The 16,123-nt window shown below is 36.9% G+C and overlaps 1 protein-coding gene across 1 annotated transcript in view; it reads right to left on the bottom strand.

Annotated features, from left to right (window-relative positions):
* The window catches only part of LOC140230996 (uncharacterized), a 31,468-nt gene extending 18,465 nt beyond the window's left edge, over positions 1-13,003 (bottom strand). The window contains exons 1-6 of the mRNA XM_072311143.1: positions 12,994-13,003; positions 3,911-4,419; positions 2,872-3,292; positions 2,055-2,360; positions 1,425-1,461; positions 247-320 (exon numbers count right to left, since the gene is read on the bottom strand). Coding sequence (XP_072167244.1) covers positions 247-320; positions 1,425-1,461; positions 2,055-2,360; positions 2,872-3,292; positions 3,911-4,419; positions 12,994-13,003 — 1,357 coding nt within the window. The remainder of the gene's footprint in view (positions 1-246; positions 321-1,424; positions 1,462-2,054; positions 2,361-2,871; positions 3,293-3,910; positions 4,420-12,993) is intronic.
* Positions 13,004-16,123: the final 3,120 nt, after the last annotated feature.

Here is a 16,123-nt window from a genome sequence, read left to right as displayed (position 1 = left end):
AAATTTTATGTACAAACTATATGGTACATAAGTTGTAACGGGAGGACATGCTCACTTTGCCATTTGCATATTAGCTGTTCAAGAACTGTTTCCCCCGAAAATAGCGAAATTTCAAAATGTTATATAACTTCCTTATTATTCATCCAATTTCGATCAAAATTGTACAGTTGAACTCGTAGTACTTTACTCTTTCTTATCAGACTAACTTTTATTTGGACTGGATTTCCCCTTAATTCATATGCTCACCTCTGGTTTTTGAATTTGGCGTTAGGACAGGATCAACTAGCTCCTCGTCATCGTCATCATCATCGTCACAAAAGCTACAGATCAGACAAAAAAAAAAAATAATAATAATAATAATTTGCTTCACTTCAATCTAAGTCATTCCCTAGTCATGATACCAGGCAGCCCAATATTCTGGGAGGCATAAAGTACATGCACATACATGAACGTAGACCCTTGCATTTTAAGGTAATTGCTGATGATGATAAATGCTACTAGGAGCAATTGATTTATGACTTGCTATATGATCACACTGTGAATGTCACTTTACACAATATTGGTATTCAAAGTCTCATATTTTCTTTCTTAATAGCCCACACATGAAATTCCAGTCATCATACTCTAATCTCATCATTTATAAGCAATATGTGGTTATTTATAACACATGTAGTTACACCAGTATATGTCACAGATGTATGTGTAATGAACACTGTTGAAATTGGAAAAAATAGCCATAGTGTGCAGTACCATATGTTTGATGGCATTGCCGGGGGGGGGGGGGGAACTGTAATAATGTGCCACACAGAGAATAAATATATCAAATCAAATCTAGTATCCGTCACATCCTGACTGTATTCATTGTCTGTGTGTGTGTGTGGTTTTGGTTTTTTTCTTCTTTTTTTTTTTTTTGGGGGGGGGAGGAGATAAAAAAAAGAAAAGAGCTTAGGCAATGAAATACAACTGATGTATTTTACAAAACAGTATATTTGTAGGTCAGGTTACTGATGTGGTAAAATCCAAGGATAGCTTATAGGGCCTCAGTAACATGTTACAATTGTATTCAATGAATCTGTTCAATAGAACATCTTTTTGATACTTTTCCAGAACATCAGTTGTTGTCACATGGGCAAGTTACGTGCAAGCTTCCTGTTGATAAGGAACAGTTTTTGCTTTATAAACACAAGTACAATGCACTCCCATTATAACAAAAATGGTTAAAATAAATCAAAATTCTCATTACAACATAGTAAAGATTCAGGTCCAAAAATTATCGTTGATATCAATATTTTACCATTTGGTATGTAACAAAATTTTGATACAACGAAAGAAAACTGCTGGTCCCAGGACTTTGATATAACGGGAGTCGCCTTTATTTAATATGATTCTATCAGCAAATAGGTCTATAACATTGTTTTGCTTACCTACTAAATCTTCTATTCAGTGCTGGTGATGCATTTCCTGCGAAAGAAATTCAATAAAAGCTTTGATATATAATAAGGTGATGTAGAAAAAAAGGGAGATACAGTGTAGGATGGAAGAAATGCCAATAGTGCTAAAGGAATGCATATGAAATGTGAATCATTTTTGTACCAATATCACGGTTAACTTGTCCTTTAATGGAAGTGTCTGGAGCACTTGTGTAAACAATGTTTAGCAACAAGGATATCATGTATGCCAGTGTCTGTGTCTCAAAAACGGCAGTTTCTGCACAAATGTTAGTGTACATCACGCCAAATGATTGACCACTTGGATTTAAAAGTACATTGACTTACAAATTGGCAAAATGAGAATTGACAAAATTATGCCACTTATTAACCCATTGAGGAGGGACTGATTCTGGTACAACATTTATTATATTTCCAATAGACATTTGCCCGAGTATACTCATGACTCTTCCTCAACGGGTTAATTGGTGAAATGAGTCTTGACCTAATTATGAATTGTCAGTATTAAATCACAAAAGTCATAGTGACAACTGTATGAAGAAATGCTGAATCCTAACACGGAGATATTTGTCAAAACAAACAGAATTGTGTATTGCATGTGTTTACCTAATGTAGTCTCTGATGGAAATCCTGTTGGTTTTGTAAGAGGCTGATGATCCTCATCCTCATCTTCCTTCTCTTCTTCCTCCTCCTTTGCCCTAGCCTCAACTTTGGTCGTCACTGATCGCTTCCTCTTTCTTCTCTCGCTGTAAGGCCGCGTTTTCCGCTTCATCTTTTGCACCAGCCCCCTGTCGCATCCCGTGGAGTGAGCAATTTGACAATCCCTTTGGTCCTGCTGCACTTGATCTCTTCCAGTGCCAGCGTTGGGTGATGTGTTGCAAGCAACTTCTGAGCTGGCTGCAGGAGCAGAATGTTAATAGCAAAATGTTAATAATTTGTTTTACATCTTACTATATTATGGTGAACTTGTAATTTAATGGAGGTGTCTGAAGCACTGGCGTAATACTGGAGTAGTTACAAGGATATCATATGCATGCCAGTGTCTGTGTCTCAAAAACTGCAGTTTCTGCACAAATATAATAGTGTACATCACTCCCAACACACAAGCAAAATAATTGACCTCTAGGGTTTCAAACTACATTGACTTACAAATTGGTGAAATGAGAATTGACAAAAATATGCCACTTATTAACCCGTTGAGGACAGACTGATTTTGGTACAACACATATTTCCCACAGATACTTGCCCAAGTATACTCACTACTCATCCTCAACGGGTTAATTGGTGAAATGAGTCTTGACCTAATTATGAATTGTCCGTATAAAATCACTAAAGTCATAGTGATAACTGTATGAAGAAATGCTGAATCCGAACACGGAGATATTTGCCAAAACAAACAAAATTGTGTATTGCATGTGTTTACCTAATGTAGTCTCTGATGGAAATCCTGTTGGTTTTGTAAGAGGCTGATGATCCTCATCCTCATCTTCCTTCTCTTCTTCCTCCTCCTTTGCCCTAGCCTCAACTTTGGTCGTCACTGATTGCTTCCTCTTTCTTCTCTCGCTGTAAGGCCACGTTTTCCGCTTCATCTTTTGCTCCAGCCCCCTGTCGCATCCCGCGGAGTGAGCAATTTGACAATCCCTTTGGTCCTGCTGCACTTGATCTCTTCCAGTGCCAGTGTCGGGTGATGTGTTGCAAGCAACATCAGGGCTGGCTGCCAGAGCAGCAGTATTCTCCTTTCTCTTGGGCTGACGGTTGCCCTTTCTGCCACTCTTGCCAGCAGCCTTTTCTCTTTGCTGTGAGATTGCATTCCTTTCAGACTCACTTCCTGCAGATAATCCCTCCTGTTTGCAGTCAAAAGGATGCAAGTGTGTTAATGAGGGACACTGTAATACAGGAGATTCTGCCCTTGATTGTTCTAACTGCAAATTTTCACTTCCACCTCTCATTGGCTCACCTAAGCTTGGCTTGCCATTGTGTGATGGAGAATCAGGCACTTTGTTCGTCTCTTCCGAGGCTTTAGAGTTTCCTACAAGTTTTGGTGATTTTTCTCCTTGCTTTGAAGCATCCTGCTCTTTGTTTTGACTAAAATCCTGTATGAGTTGCAAAGAATTTGACCCTGTCATTTTTGTTGTAGGTGCCTCAACATTTTCCTTATCTGCAAAGCTGAGGGAAAACGTGTCCCCCAATTTCTTTTCTGCACTTCCATCAACATCAACCACTGCTCTATCGCACTGACCCCTTCTTGAGCGAAGGGAGGATTTCCTGCTTGCTACTGGCACTGCAGTATTGATTGTGTCTTTGCATCTTTCTGACTCTTTTGGTAAGATTGTTCTACTCTTATTGCCAGCCTCACTCCCCACATTCATTGTCATATCAACAGGATGCTCTCTGCTTTCTTTCAAGTTTGGTTTATGAGGAAGACTATTGTAGTTATCAAGAGATGCAACACTATCACTCACATTATCAGGATGACCTGCCGAGCACTGTACAGGATGCCCATGTTCAATTGTCTCATCGGAGCAGATGGTAGAGGTCTCAGTTGCAGCATTTCTCTTAATGCCTGTCTGCTCAACATTGTTGTTCGTCTTATTCCACCTCTTCGCGGGAGACACGTCTCCATTTCTTTTGTGACCCACTACGAGCTCTTCTTCATCGCTGGAGTTGACGCAGGCAAGTCTGGCTTCCATCCCTTCAACCTTTCTGGGAGATGATTCAAGAGAAGACAGCTTTTCTTCGGGACTGACATCAACTGAATCACCACTACCTCCTACTGGCAAATATGAAGGAAGTACTTCATGGTGGCAGTCTTGCGTGGCTTCCAAATACTGATTGCCATCTACATCGGGACGATTTCTGGAATCTTTTGCATCTGTAGCATCGCACAAGGGCACAGAATGGATATGCCCCTGAGGAGGTTGTCCTACAGCAATGGGGACATCGTCGTCCAGGCTGACAGCAGAGTCCGGAACTTCCCCCGGAAGCGCATCAAATTTCATTTGTGTTTCTTCCATTCAAATAGGCATGTTATGAATCCATTAACCTGCAATCAATGAAATAAAAAAAAAAATGCAAAAGAAAGTTAGATACATTGAGGAGAGTCCTGTGAACTTGCCTTTGGTGCTCACACGATCTTGAACACAAATTCAGCCATGTACACTGTATACAAATTAATGATTCTTGCATCAAGACTTTTGTTTTTGTTGTTTTTGCAACTGATTGCCAAGTTGCATATCTATGCAAATTAATCATTCTTGTGTCAAGACTTTTTTTTCATGTAATTAGTTGCCACTGACTGACGAATTGCCCTTCATCAATGAAAATAAACACCTACTGTCTATTAATCAGTGTCTAAATACCAGGTAATACCCATGATGAAAAATCATGGTCCCACATACTCGTGTGGGATTTGAACTCAGGACCTGCCTCTTGAGAGGTAGACAGGAATCATATCCACTATACATTGCTTTCAAAGACTTTGCCAATCACAGAAGTAAGTCTGTTGTTTCCAGGATCTGACCTTTGATCCTTTCTTGAAGATGGGTATGATTTAATGACCCTCCAGTCTTCAGGTACCACAGGTACTTCTTTTCTGCAAGAGACTTGTTGCAGATCCAGGCAATTGGTTTGCTCAGTTCATCTGCTAGAGATTTTAGGATACCATCAGGTCCTGCCAATTTTGATGGATCAAGCTCCACTAGTTTTTTCTTCGCATTGTCTTCTGTAACAACTAAGTCTACTAATTTTTCATTCTCAGATCCTTTGTAAATTTGTTCAGGTTTAGGTGTTTCATCTCCTTCCACTGTAAACACCAATGCAAAAAACGTATTACGGGTGTTAGCAGTTTCCTGTCCAGGTGGGATAGTATCACCAGAGTCATTTTCAGAGGGCCAATGGTATCTTTCACCTTTTGCTTGGATTTCACATTTAAGCATAAAAAACTTTTGGAGTCTTTGTTTATGTTCTGGGCAAGTTTCCTTTCAAAGTCATGTTTGGCAATTCTCACTTCATAGTGGAAAAAATGGCCGCCCTTCGCATGTGGACGTGAGTACTTCACGGTGAGAGCAGATTTCTTTTATCGGTGACGAATATGACCAGGAGTGACTTTTAAGTGGTAAATTTTCTTCCTCTTACTTTTCTGTAACTTTTGTGAAACTCATTGTGGATTTCGTATGCAACTGTGGTCACAATCATGGAGAAAAATTCGCCGTACGCAAAGAAACCAAAGTTGATCAATGATCATGCGGACACAACAGCTCCTCCTCGTGAGTCTCCCGAAGCCGCCGGGGATGTTCCAGCGCGTGACCCCCCTGCTAGACGAGAGCTTTTATCTTCCACGGGCAAGCCATGCTACGCTGCTGTAACAGCCACCGGCCTATCGAGCTCTCAACTTCCACAATGGTTTGTGCAGTTTTTCACTGAATTTGAAAATAGGCTGGATGTTCACATTGAGTCACTGCTTGACAAAAAATTTGGCGACCTCACATCTAAAGTCACAGAGCTTGATGAGAAGATCAAGAGCCTCTCTTTTGATATCGCTAACCTGAGAGATACTGTGCAGGTGCTTCAGACAGACAATGGAAAGCTGGAGAGAAAACTGGATGATCTTGAAAATCGTTCACGACAGAATAATCTTGTTGTCTTTGGGATTCAGGAGTCCGGCAACAAGGAGGACTGCAAGAAACTTATGCAAGATTTCCTGCGCTTCGCAGACGTCCCCGAAGAAGACATCAATGATATCCAGCGATGTCACCGAACACCATCATTTCGGCCTCAGGGACAGGAGAATGCTCCACATCACCCAAGAAGGATCCACATAGGTTTTGGTTCCTTTACTGCAAAGGAAAGGGCCCACAAGGCTTGTATCAACAAGCTGAAAGCTACAAGATCGCTGTACCTGGATCACAAAGTTTTCGTTGCACTTACTTGCAGAGGATCTCTCACAACATGTTCTTCAACTTCGAAAATCCAAGGCTGGTGCATTCAAGCGGCTCAAGGAGGAGGGCAAGCGCCCCTTTTTTATTTTTCCTGACAAGCTGTGCTTTAGAAATCCAGACGGAAAGATCACCACAGCATAATCTTTAACACTATGGTATATTCTCTGGAAAGTTGGTTATCACATCGCTCGCCATGTTGATTGTTCTTGTATTGGTTCATATACCTTGCTATTTAAATCAGTCATTAAGACAGTTCATTGTGATTAGGATATGTGTGCTTTCATCATTTTAGAAAATGATCAATACCGGTATCATACTTGTATTAACACGTATTAGCATTTATGCTAGGTTGACCAGTGAGCACCTAGTACTGTTATTTCTTGAAGGATTTTTTTTTCTTGATAAACACAACAGGTATTTATCACACATTCTATTTGGACACAATTCAAATGATGATAAAAAGTCAGGATTTTTTTTTCAGTACAAATTTTTCAAGTTTAATACAATTGTTGCTCATTGTTTGCAAGAAGTCAAGGTTTGTTTGTTTGTTTGTTTGTTTTTTGTTATGTTCAAGGAGAATAAGTATTTAATTTCTTCAGAAAAATGAACATTTTTGTCACGGCACAAAAGCAGTGTTTTTGAACATTTGTGGGCATTTCAAATCTTGGGCTTCTCATTGTATCAGATAATGAATACTGAGAATTGCAGATTCCTGGGTTCAGTAGTGTGATCTTATAAGAAATTTTTGTTGTCTTTTTGTTGTCTTTTTTTTCTTCTTTTTTTTTTGTCATGAGATTCCATTGTACAAAGGTAACTATCACTATTTTTTCTGGAATTATTTGACTTGTTTAAGATGACAAACATGGTTGAGCCTTTGACGTTTCAGGAATTCTGTGTGTTTATTAAATGATGAGATACAGTTGTATATACATGTACGGTGTACTCACACCTCGAGTGTCAGGATAAGGAGAGTAGTGATATCTTATGATTTAAAATATATTCTGGGGCTGAAAATCCTTTTGTATTTTTTTTATATGTATAAATTTTATATGGTGGAAACAGGGGTCATAAGACCATTAAGATTTTTGTTTGTTTGTTATTTTAGGGTTTAAATTTCAAAACTTATGCATGTATTTTGCAACTTTCTGTTTGAAGGCATTCTAGTCATCTTTCAGTTATTCAGTTTTCTGCTCGAATCGCCATATGCCCTCGCAACTTTTAGGCCAGCAGATTGAGGCTGAATTTGGGGGTCAACTGGCAACTATCGTAGAACAAACAAATTTTGTAATTTTTTGAAAGTATATGTCTTAACAAACTTACCAGTAAAATTTACCCAGAATTTCTGCGTCGGAACATGCCCAAATGACGTCATCAATATGGCCACCCCCAAACCAGAAAAAATGAATGGGAATTTTAGGATATCTCAAGTGTTCATTATACAGCTGACATTAATCATGAGATAAGTTGCCAGTGTATGTATTTCTCATTTCCTGCCTTTCTTCAAGCAAAATTGGGCCCATTTGTGACCTCTTTTTCAAAAAATCTGAGCCAAAATTAGGTCATTTCTATGGCAACTTTATGCTGAAAACAATTTTTTTTTTCTCAAACAAAAAATGCAACACCCTCTCAACGATAAACACCATTTTAAATTTATATAAGTATGTAAATTTAATTGACTGGAGTTGAGATCTAACCTGTGAGAGACCATAGCTACCATGGTTACACTCAAACTTGCCTGTAGCCATTATAACACAGCTGTCCAGATATCACAATTTTCATTATTAGTGGTGTATTATGTATATTCCATCTCAGTAGCTGGATTTTTTGTTGTTTTTCGTTTTGTATTTGGCACAATCATAAGACAAGCTGACATTTCGTTCAAGCCAATTAGGCATAGAACATAGATTAAGTCAATTTCTCATAAGATGAGACCCTCCTCCACCTCAGCCCCCACTTCCAATAAAAATGGTTAGTTTATGGCTGTTCCTTTCTTGCAGTCCTGTAGGGTGTTTCACCAAACTTCTCATTGGTTTCAGTTTCACTTCACTGGTTTCAATCTCGCTATCTCACCTTTCTGATTGGTATGTTTCAGTCACGAGGACATGCTAAGTGAAACTGAAAACACTAATTGACACTGATGTCACTGAAATCAATGTTGGTGAAACGGGTCTTGCATGGACCTCTGTACGATATCAAAGCAAGCTCATTATACTCGATGGACTACTACAACAAATACTGTACTTCTGAAAGAAATGAAGCACTGTTAACAGAAACTGGATACACATTTTGTCATAGATCACATTAGTCCAGTCAAAATAGGATTTCACCCACTACTAATTGCAGTAGGAAATTCCACTGCAGTGCTACTTGTTATGGGCTCCTAAACACCTTACTCAAAGTCCCAAGAAATCCAGTGGGGCAAAGTGGCTAAATTTCCATAATATGCAAATTAGCTCCATTACGATAAAAAATACAGTGTTTCCATGAAAACTATACTTCTAGGTTTTAGATTGGAACACCGAAAGTGTTGAAACCTATGTTTACAATGTCAGTTAGTGCGATTCAAACATTCACCATGTACATAGTCTGGGCCTCATTTGCATAATATGCAAATTAGCTCCCATAGGCCTAATGATGAAAATAAAGTGTTTCCATGAAAACAATGCTTCTAGGATTGAGACCGGAAGACCAAAAGTGTTGAAATCTATGTTTACGATGTCAGTAAGTGCGATGCAAACATTTCCATGTACATAATCTGGGCCTCATTCGCATAGTATGCAAATTAGTTCCCATAATGATAAAAATACAGTGTTTCCATGAAAACAATGCTTCTAGGTTTCAGATTGGAACACCGAAAATGTTGAAACCTATGTCTGCAAAAATGCATAATTATGTTCTATGGGTACATGCCTTTGAACAGTCCTTCTGGTCCTCTAGCAAAGAAACTCCTGTTTAATGAAATTCAATGGAGTCAACAGACGATATATTGCTCTGCAATTTTGACTTTAATACACTGACATATAGTTAAAGTGGTTATCATTCGAAGGGATCATATAGGAAGTACCCGCACTAACTGCCTCTATACATGACCCTTTGTAACGCAAATATCAACGCAATTACAGTCGTTCCAAAAGTGCATGTCTCAGAAAAAAAGTCGTTCCTTGAGTTTTATGACTATCACTTGAGTTTTATGTTTATGTATAATTATTGTATGGTGCTATAATCATTGTAAATTCTTTTCATTCAACATAGTTTTATGCACCTCATTTTCTGTTACAAAGAAAGTGATGTCTATCTGTTCTTGTTAAAAATGAAATAAAAATGAAATTGAATTGGATTGAATTGGATTCCTGCCATATCAAGACACTTTTTTTTTTCTATAAAAATTGCCGGAGTAGAGATAAAATAACAACATTGATCTACAATATCTATGCATTCCAAAGGGTTCACTTGCAGAGACCACCCTGGGAGAGGTGCTCAAAGTAACTCCATGCATCCTAAAGGCGATGAAAAACATGCAGTATACAACCGAGAAAAATGTTCCATGGTTACATACCTCTGAAAAGCTCTCCCGCCTGTGTAGCACATACGCTTTTATTTTCTTAAAATGCAATTAAGATGATATAGGAGACGTTGCTTTACAATATCTATCGTCAAGCCCTTGGGAAGTGCCCAGATTACCCCTACCCTGACCGTCGTGGTCCCGAAACAGATTAACAAAACATGCATTATATGCCAAAGCAAACTCACTTGTACATGCATGCCATGTAAAGTCGTTTTGCCGAGTGGAAATAAAGACACTTTACTTTTCATGATTTTTAAATGGTAGAGACACTGCTTTACAATCATCATAATGGTCAAAGGGGTGCACATTCAACGGCGACCGAGTGGGACGTGTTCAAAATCATCGAACCCCAGGGCAATATGCACTATAGCATATAGCACAAATATGTTTCAATTTTCAATGCCTTCACATTGTCCCGATCGTTACGGTTGTACAGCAATTGCCCTTTTGTTTGTAAGAAATGCAATATAATTACAAAAAGAAAAATGCTCTACATTAACTACATTGTCAAAAGGGTGAACATTCAAAAGCAATCCCTTGGAAAATGTCCAAAATTACACCGCCGCTCAAGACCCGTAATTACATCACACGGATACTATGAACGCAAATACCGACGTTCTTTCGTGCATGGTTTGGAAGTAGTTGCAGCAATACAGCTACACACTTTTATATCAATGAATGTCGTGGAAATGATAGGAGAAGCATTGCTTCAAAATATCTATTTAGTGGGAGGATGCACATTAAATGCCAATCCTGTGGGATGTGCCCCCAAAGTACACCACCCTCATGGCAATATAGAAAACATTGAATATTATTAACGCGAATACACTACATGTTCCAAACGTACCTGTTTTCAAACTTCGATCGTGCCGTAAATCAAGGGCACTTTTGTTTTCAAAAATATGTTGTAGTTAATAGAGGAGACATTGCTCTACAATATCCATATCGAGAAGAGGGTGAACATTAAAAGACAACCCCATGGGAATTGTCCAAAGGTACACCTACGCTCAAGCCCCCTTAAGACAAAATATAGATATTAGCGACGTAAACACCGTTGTTCTAGCGTGGATGGTTTTAAAAGCAGTTTTGGCAGTATAGCAAATACACTTTTTAACAATGCAAAGTCATGGAAATGATAGAAGAGGCTTAACTTTACAAGATCTATGCAGTGAAGAGGGTGCACATTAAATGGCAACCCTGTGGTATGTGCCAAAAAATATTCCACCCTCACGGCAATACTGTATATAAGACATATAAAATCATATAATGCGAATATAAATATGTTCCAAACGTGTATGTCTTCAAAATGCCATCGTGCCGTACAGCAAAGGCACTTTTGTTTCCAAGAAATACAACTTAATAGAGGAGACATTGCTCTACAATAACTATATTGTCAAAAGGGTGAACATTCAAAATTAATCCTTTGGGAAGTGTCCAAATTTACACCTGAGCTTACGCCCTCTTGTTACAGAACACATATATTAGCAACGCAAATACCGTAATTGTTCTAGCGTGAATGGTTGTAAAAGTAGTCCCTGCAATACAGCAAATACAATTTTCATCGATGGGAAGTAATGGAAATGATAGAAGAGACTTAACTTTACAAGATCTATACAGTGAAGAGGGTGCGCATTAAACGGCAACCCTGTGGGATATGCCAAAAATACTCCACCCTCACCGCAATATAGAAAACATCATAATATCATATAACGCAAATATATATATGTTCCAAACGTATATGGCCATTTTTACAATCAGTGGTGTAAAACACGGTTTTGGCACTAATTGGTGTATAACTTTCTTATACACAGACAGATATGCATTATTTTTTCTCATAAACTTACCACCCACAGTGTCTACCTTGGGTACCTTAATGAACTTTCCTCTCTTTTTCTTTCAGATGTGGCATGCATTTACATGCTTGAAATCCAACACCTTTGGTGTATGCACTCTGACATGGTTTTTTTGTCAGACCTAGCATATTAAATTGTTTATTCCTTTTCATTATTTTTGTTGTTGTGGTGATAGACAGGTATCCAAACTTAAGAACTATTATGTTTACCAGGTTCTGCTTTGTCTTCTTTAAAGACTGAAATTGTCCAAACTTTATGTTTCGGAGGTGACATTTTCCGTTAACAGTTAACCCCTCTTTTGAGTTAGCTCTTGCTCACAATTATAAAATTCAACTTTGCTAATTTCCATCAAAACAGAATAGTAATCAGTCTGACTTAACTTCGATCCAAAGATTATTTGATTCAAATAGCTTATCATTTTTTGGTGAGTGTTTATAAATTTATGCAACTTTTCCGTTAACTTTTCTGTCACCTCCGAGACAACAGATGTATGTATTTGATTTTTTTATTCTTGACATCAGTTATACATAACATTTACAAAAATGTAACAATATCCCCTCACATTATCTCAGAAGGAAGGTAGTAGAAATGTAGCCTCCTGTTTTCATTTCGGAGCAATTTACAATTTTCCGTTAACACTTGTCACCTCCGAAACAATCGTCACCTCCGAAACAACAAGCGTATTATATTTGATAATTTCTCGAAGACAAAGCAATTTTGTTTGATTCTGTCCAATTGACAGGAATCTCTTTTAGATGAAAATAGTAATATGGCAACAGGAAGTGAGAATTTTCTAGAGATTAATAAAAGATCTGATAAAAACTAAGAATTACTGTTTCGGAGGTGACAAAACACTATTAACAAGAGTTTTTGCTCATTTCTATTGAAGAGAAACCATATCATGTACACCAATGGTTTCATTTATTTTAGTAACATCAGTCTCAAAGTGGAGAAATCAACTAACACACTCTCACTCTTATTTTTATTACTATACTGTACGTTTTAGTGCAAATTTACATTTTTTCACTTTTTTAACAAAGAGAATGCACAAAATACACCCATCTGTTGTATATATAATATTGTAATCAAGATCAATTCTCCTGCTTTAGTTAAGTAAACATATAGATGCTTTCATCTTAGAAACTTGATTTCCAATTTAAGCAATTTAGTTGTGAAGATTTACCAATCACAGCTTTCCATGTAGGTTGCTTTTTCTTGTGTTTCGGAGGTGACATTGTTTGTTAACACCATATTGTTATGTGATAGTGAAAGGCAAGACTTCAGTTCCTTTTCACTATCTATTAACATTTTCAAATACATTTAATATCTACAAAATCATCACAGTAGAAGTGACTTTTGTATACCTAGCTCACCAGAATTCCCTTGATACCAAAGTGATACTGGAATTTCAAGGAAAAGAAAATGGTTTCTTAAAGGACAAGTCCACCTTCATATACATGTGGATTGAGTGAATGCAACAACATTAGTAGAACACATCATTGAAAGTTTGGGAAATTGGACAATCCATTCAAAAGTTATGGTCTTTTTTAAATATCGATGCAATCACTGCTGGATGAGACGACTATGACAATGTATGATGTCACATGCATACAACGATAAAAAGAAAATATAAGTGAATTTCACAAAACTTTACTTTTTGAAAAAGTGCACATTTCTTCAACTTGCTACTGATGTATGTTAGGGCAATATTATTCACCCTGCCTTCCAAAAGAGAGAAGTCAAGTGTTCTTTTGTTATGCAAGAAAAGTGAAAATATGTTGAATTTTCTTGATACTTTGTCTATATCCTTGTACACGTGTGACATCACAAGCTATAGAAGTCTTCTCATTCAGCTTTGACTGAGCAGAAACTTCAAAAATTCATAACTCTGGAACGGATTGCCTTATTTTCCTCAAACTCTCACTGATGTGTTTTACTAATATTGCTGTATCTACTCAACTCTCGTGTCTACTGAGGTGAACTTGTCCTTTTTCGGTCCCTTATAGGGTTATTTGATACCAGTTTGTGTCCGGGACCTTCTGTGAAGTTGATGGGTAAAATTACTGAACTAAAAAAAAAATTTCCCCATAAGTTCACACAAACGCATTATGCTGCTCTCTTCAGCTGGGAAACACAAACTGTTGTCTTAACCAAACTGTAAAAATTTGCTAAAGATTAGTATGAATTACAATCTAAAACAAAATATGAGCTGGTATCCACTATCATGAAAGAGAATAACTAAACAAAATAACAAGTAAGAACTGAAAGAAAGAGCTTATATTTGAAAATTAAAGCCATGAGGAAAGACATGAATGTTCACAATTGTATTAGCTAACACCTGAGAAGTTGGGTTGTCTCTGTGTTGTGTCACCTCCAAAACAATAAAATGATTTTTTCTTATCTTATACTTTTTACTCTCAAAAGTGACTAATATATATGATTTGCTGTTAATTTTCAAGCAATTCAGAAAGATACATAAAATAAATTTCAGTAATGTCAACAGTTTAAATGAGTCTGGTATATAGAAAATTTATCCCAGATGAACCAAACACCTTTCACCAGTATCATAACATTTGTATGGTGGCTATCAAGAATGATGAAGAATTCATGAACATCCTTGAATTAATCTATTTATAATACTATGTGCAAACAAAAACATAATACAAGTCAAATAAGAATTTTTGCTTTTGGCATTCATAACCTATGTCCCCACTAAAAAATTACAATGGTACCCTCCGCAACGATAACTTTAAAGATAGTGAATCAATCTAAAATACAATTTGAGGGATTGAAACTATAACTCATTGCCCACACCTTTAATACAGAAAACCCCATTCAATTTGCTTCAGAGGTCAAAGACAAATGAGGATTTTTGTAGAGCATGTCAGGAATCCCTTCCCTCCAAGTTCTGTATATTGTGTTTACACATTAATATGCAGTTCCAAGAGCATCCAAGTGCTAAACTTGGAAGAATCAGACTCTTGACATCCTTTATAACAATCCACATTTCTTTGAGACCACTTAACCAAATTGACAGGGGCTTTCTGCAAAATAGAGCTAAGATGTTATAATTTAAGACCCCAAAGTAGATTTTAGCTGATTTAATCATATTGGGTGATATCAATGAAAAAGTCTAATTGTATTTTTTTTTTTTTTTTTTTGGGGGGGGGGGGACATACTATGAATACTTGAACACAATGTTAACATTGAATGTCACCACCGAAACAAAGTTATTCTTCCCTGGTGTTGTGGAATAAAATGTTCTGAGAGCAAAGAAACATTACTAAAATGATCTTACACACTCATTTCAATTTAAGGTAGAAAATGGAATGCCATGTTTCTTCAGATTACAATATCTAGCTTTAAATATGTCCGTCATATTCTTACTGTAAATGAATATTTCAACACAATGTTAACATTGAATGTCACCTCCGAAACGAAGTGATTCTTCCCTGGTGTTGTGGAATAAAATGTTCTGAGAGCAAAGAAACATTACTAAAATGATCTCACACCCTCATCTCAATGTAAGGTAGAAAATGGAATGCCATGTTTCTTCAGATTACAATATTTAGCTTACAACCTTCGTCCAAATGGAAGGCAAACTACCGGTGCCCATGCTAATTAATGAAGTGTAAAAAAACACTTGTTCTGTGTGGTTTATCTGCTTGAAACAGGAGTTTATTTCTTGTTCTCGAGTTATAATTATCAAAAACATTGATAAAAAGAAGAAGTTTTGTGTTATTGTCACTTATTCTCAAAAAAACTGAGTGTTAATATTAATGTCACCTCCGAAACATTCTATTATGTTAACTGTCACCTCCGAAACATCCATGTGTGAAAAATCCAAGATTTAAAAAAATGATTGGAATTTCATTTAACCTACATAGGAAGGTAGCCCTTCTTAAAGACTTGTTATAGTATAGAGTTTGACCTGGCTTGCCCTCCAAAAAATAGTTAAAATCTTAAAAATTGCATGTCAATTGGTATTTTTACCAAAAATTTGTAAATCTCATGTATTTTTTTTTAAATTCACTTTATATTCAACCCCCAAATAGTTTTGATTCACAAACTATGTATTGTTGTTAACCATATAAACTTTGCATGGTGAAGTTTGACTACAGAGTTTTGTCATTATGGTGCAATTCATGAAAACACAATTTTGCTTAAATTTACTTCAGGTGCCAGGGTTTTCCTTAAATTACACTAATAACTCTTCAGCTTTAAGGTCTGAAATGTTATTTTTTCAAAAATTTGAATACTTTCCAACAGGAATCAAACAGAATAATGAAAAAATATTTTGTTTGAAATTTTGACCCTCTG

Source organism: Diadema setosum, chromosome 7, assembly GCF_964275005.1.
Source record: "Diadema setosum chromosome 7, eeDiaSeto1, whole genome shotgun sequence".
NCBI lineage: Eukaryota > Metazoa > Echinodermata > Echinoidea > Diadematoida > Diadematidae > Diadema > Diadema setosum.
Note: the sequence above shows the minus strand (reverse complement) of the source record. Positions and strands in the feature narration are given on the sequence as shown.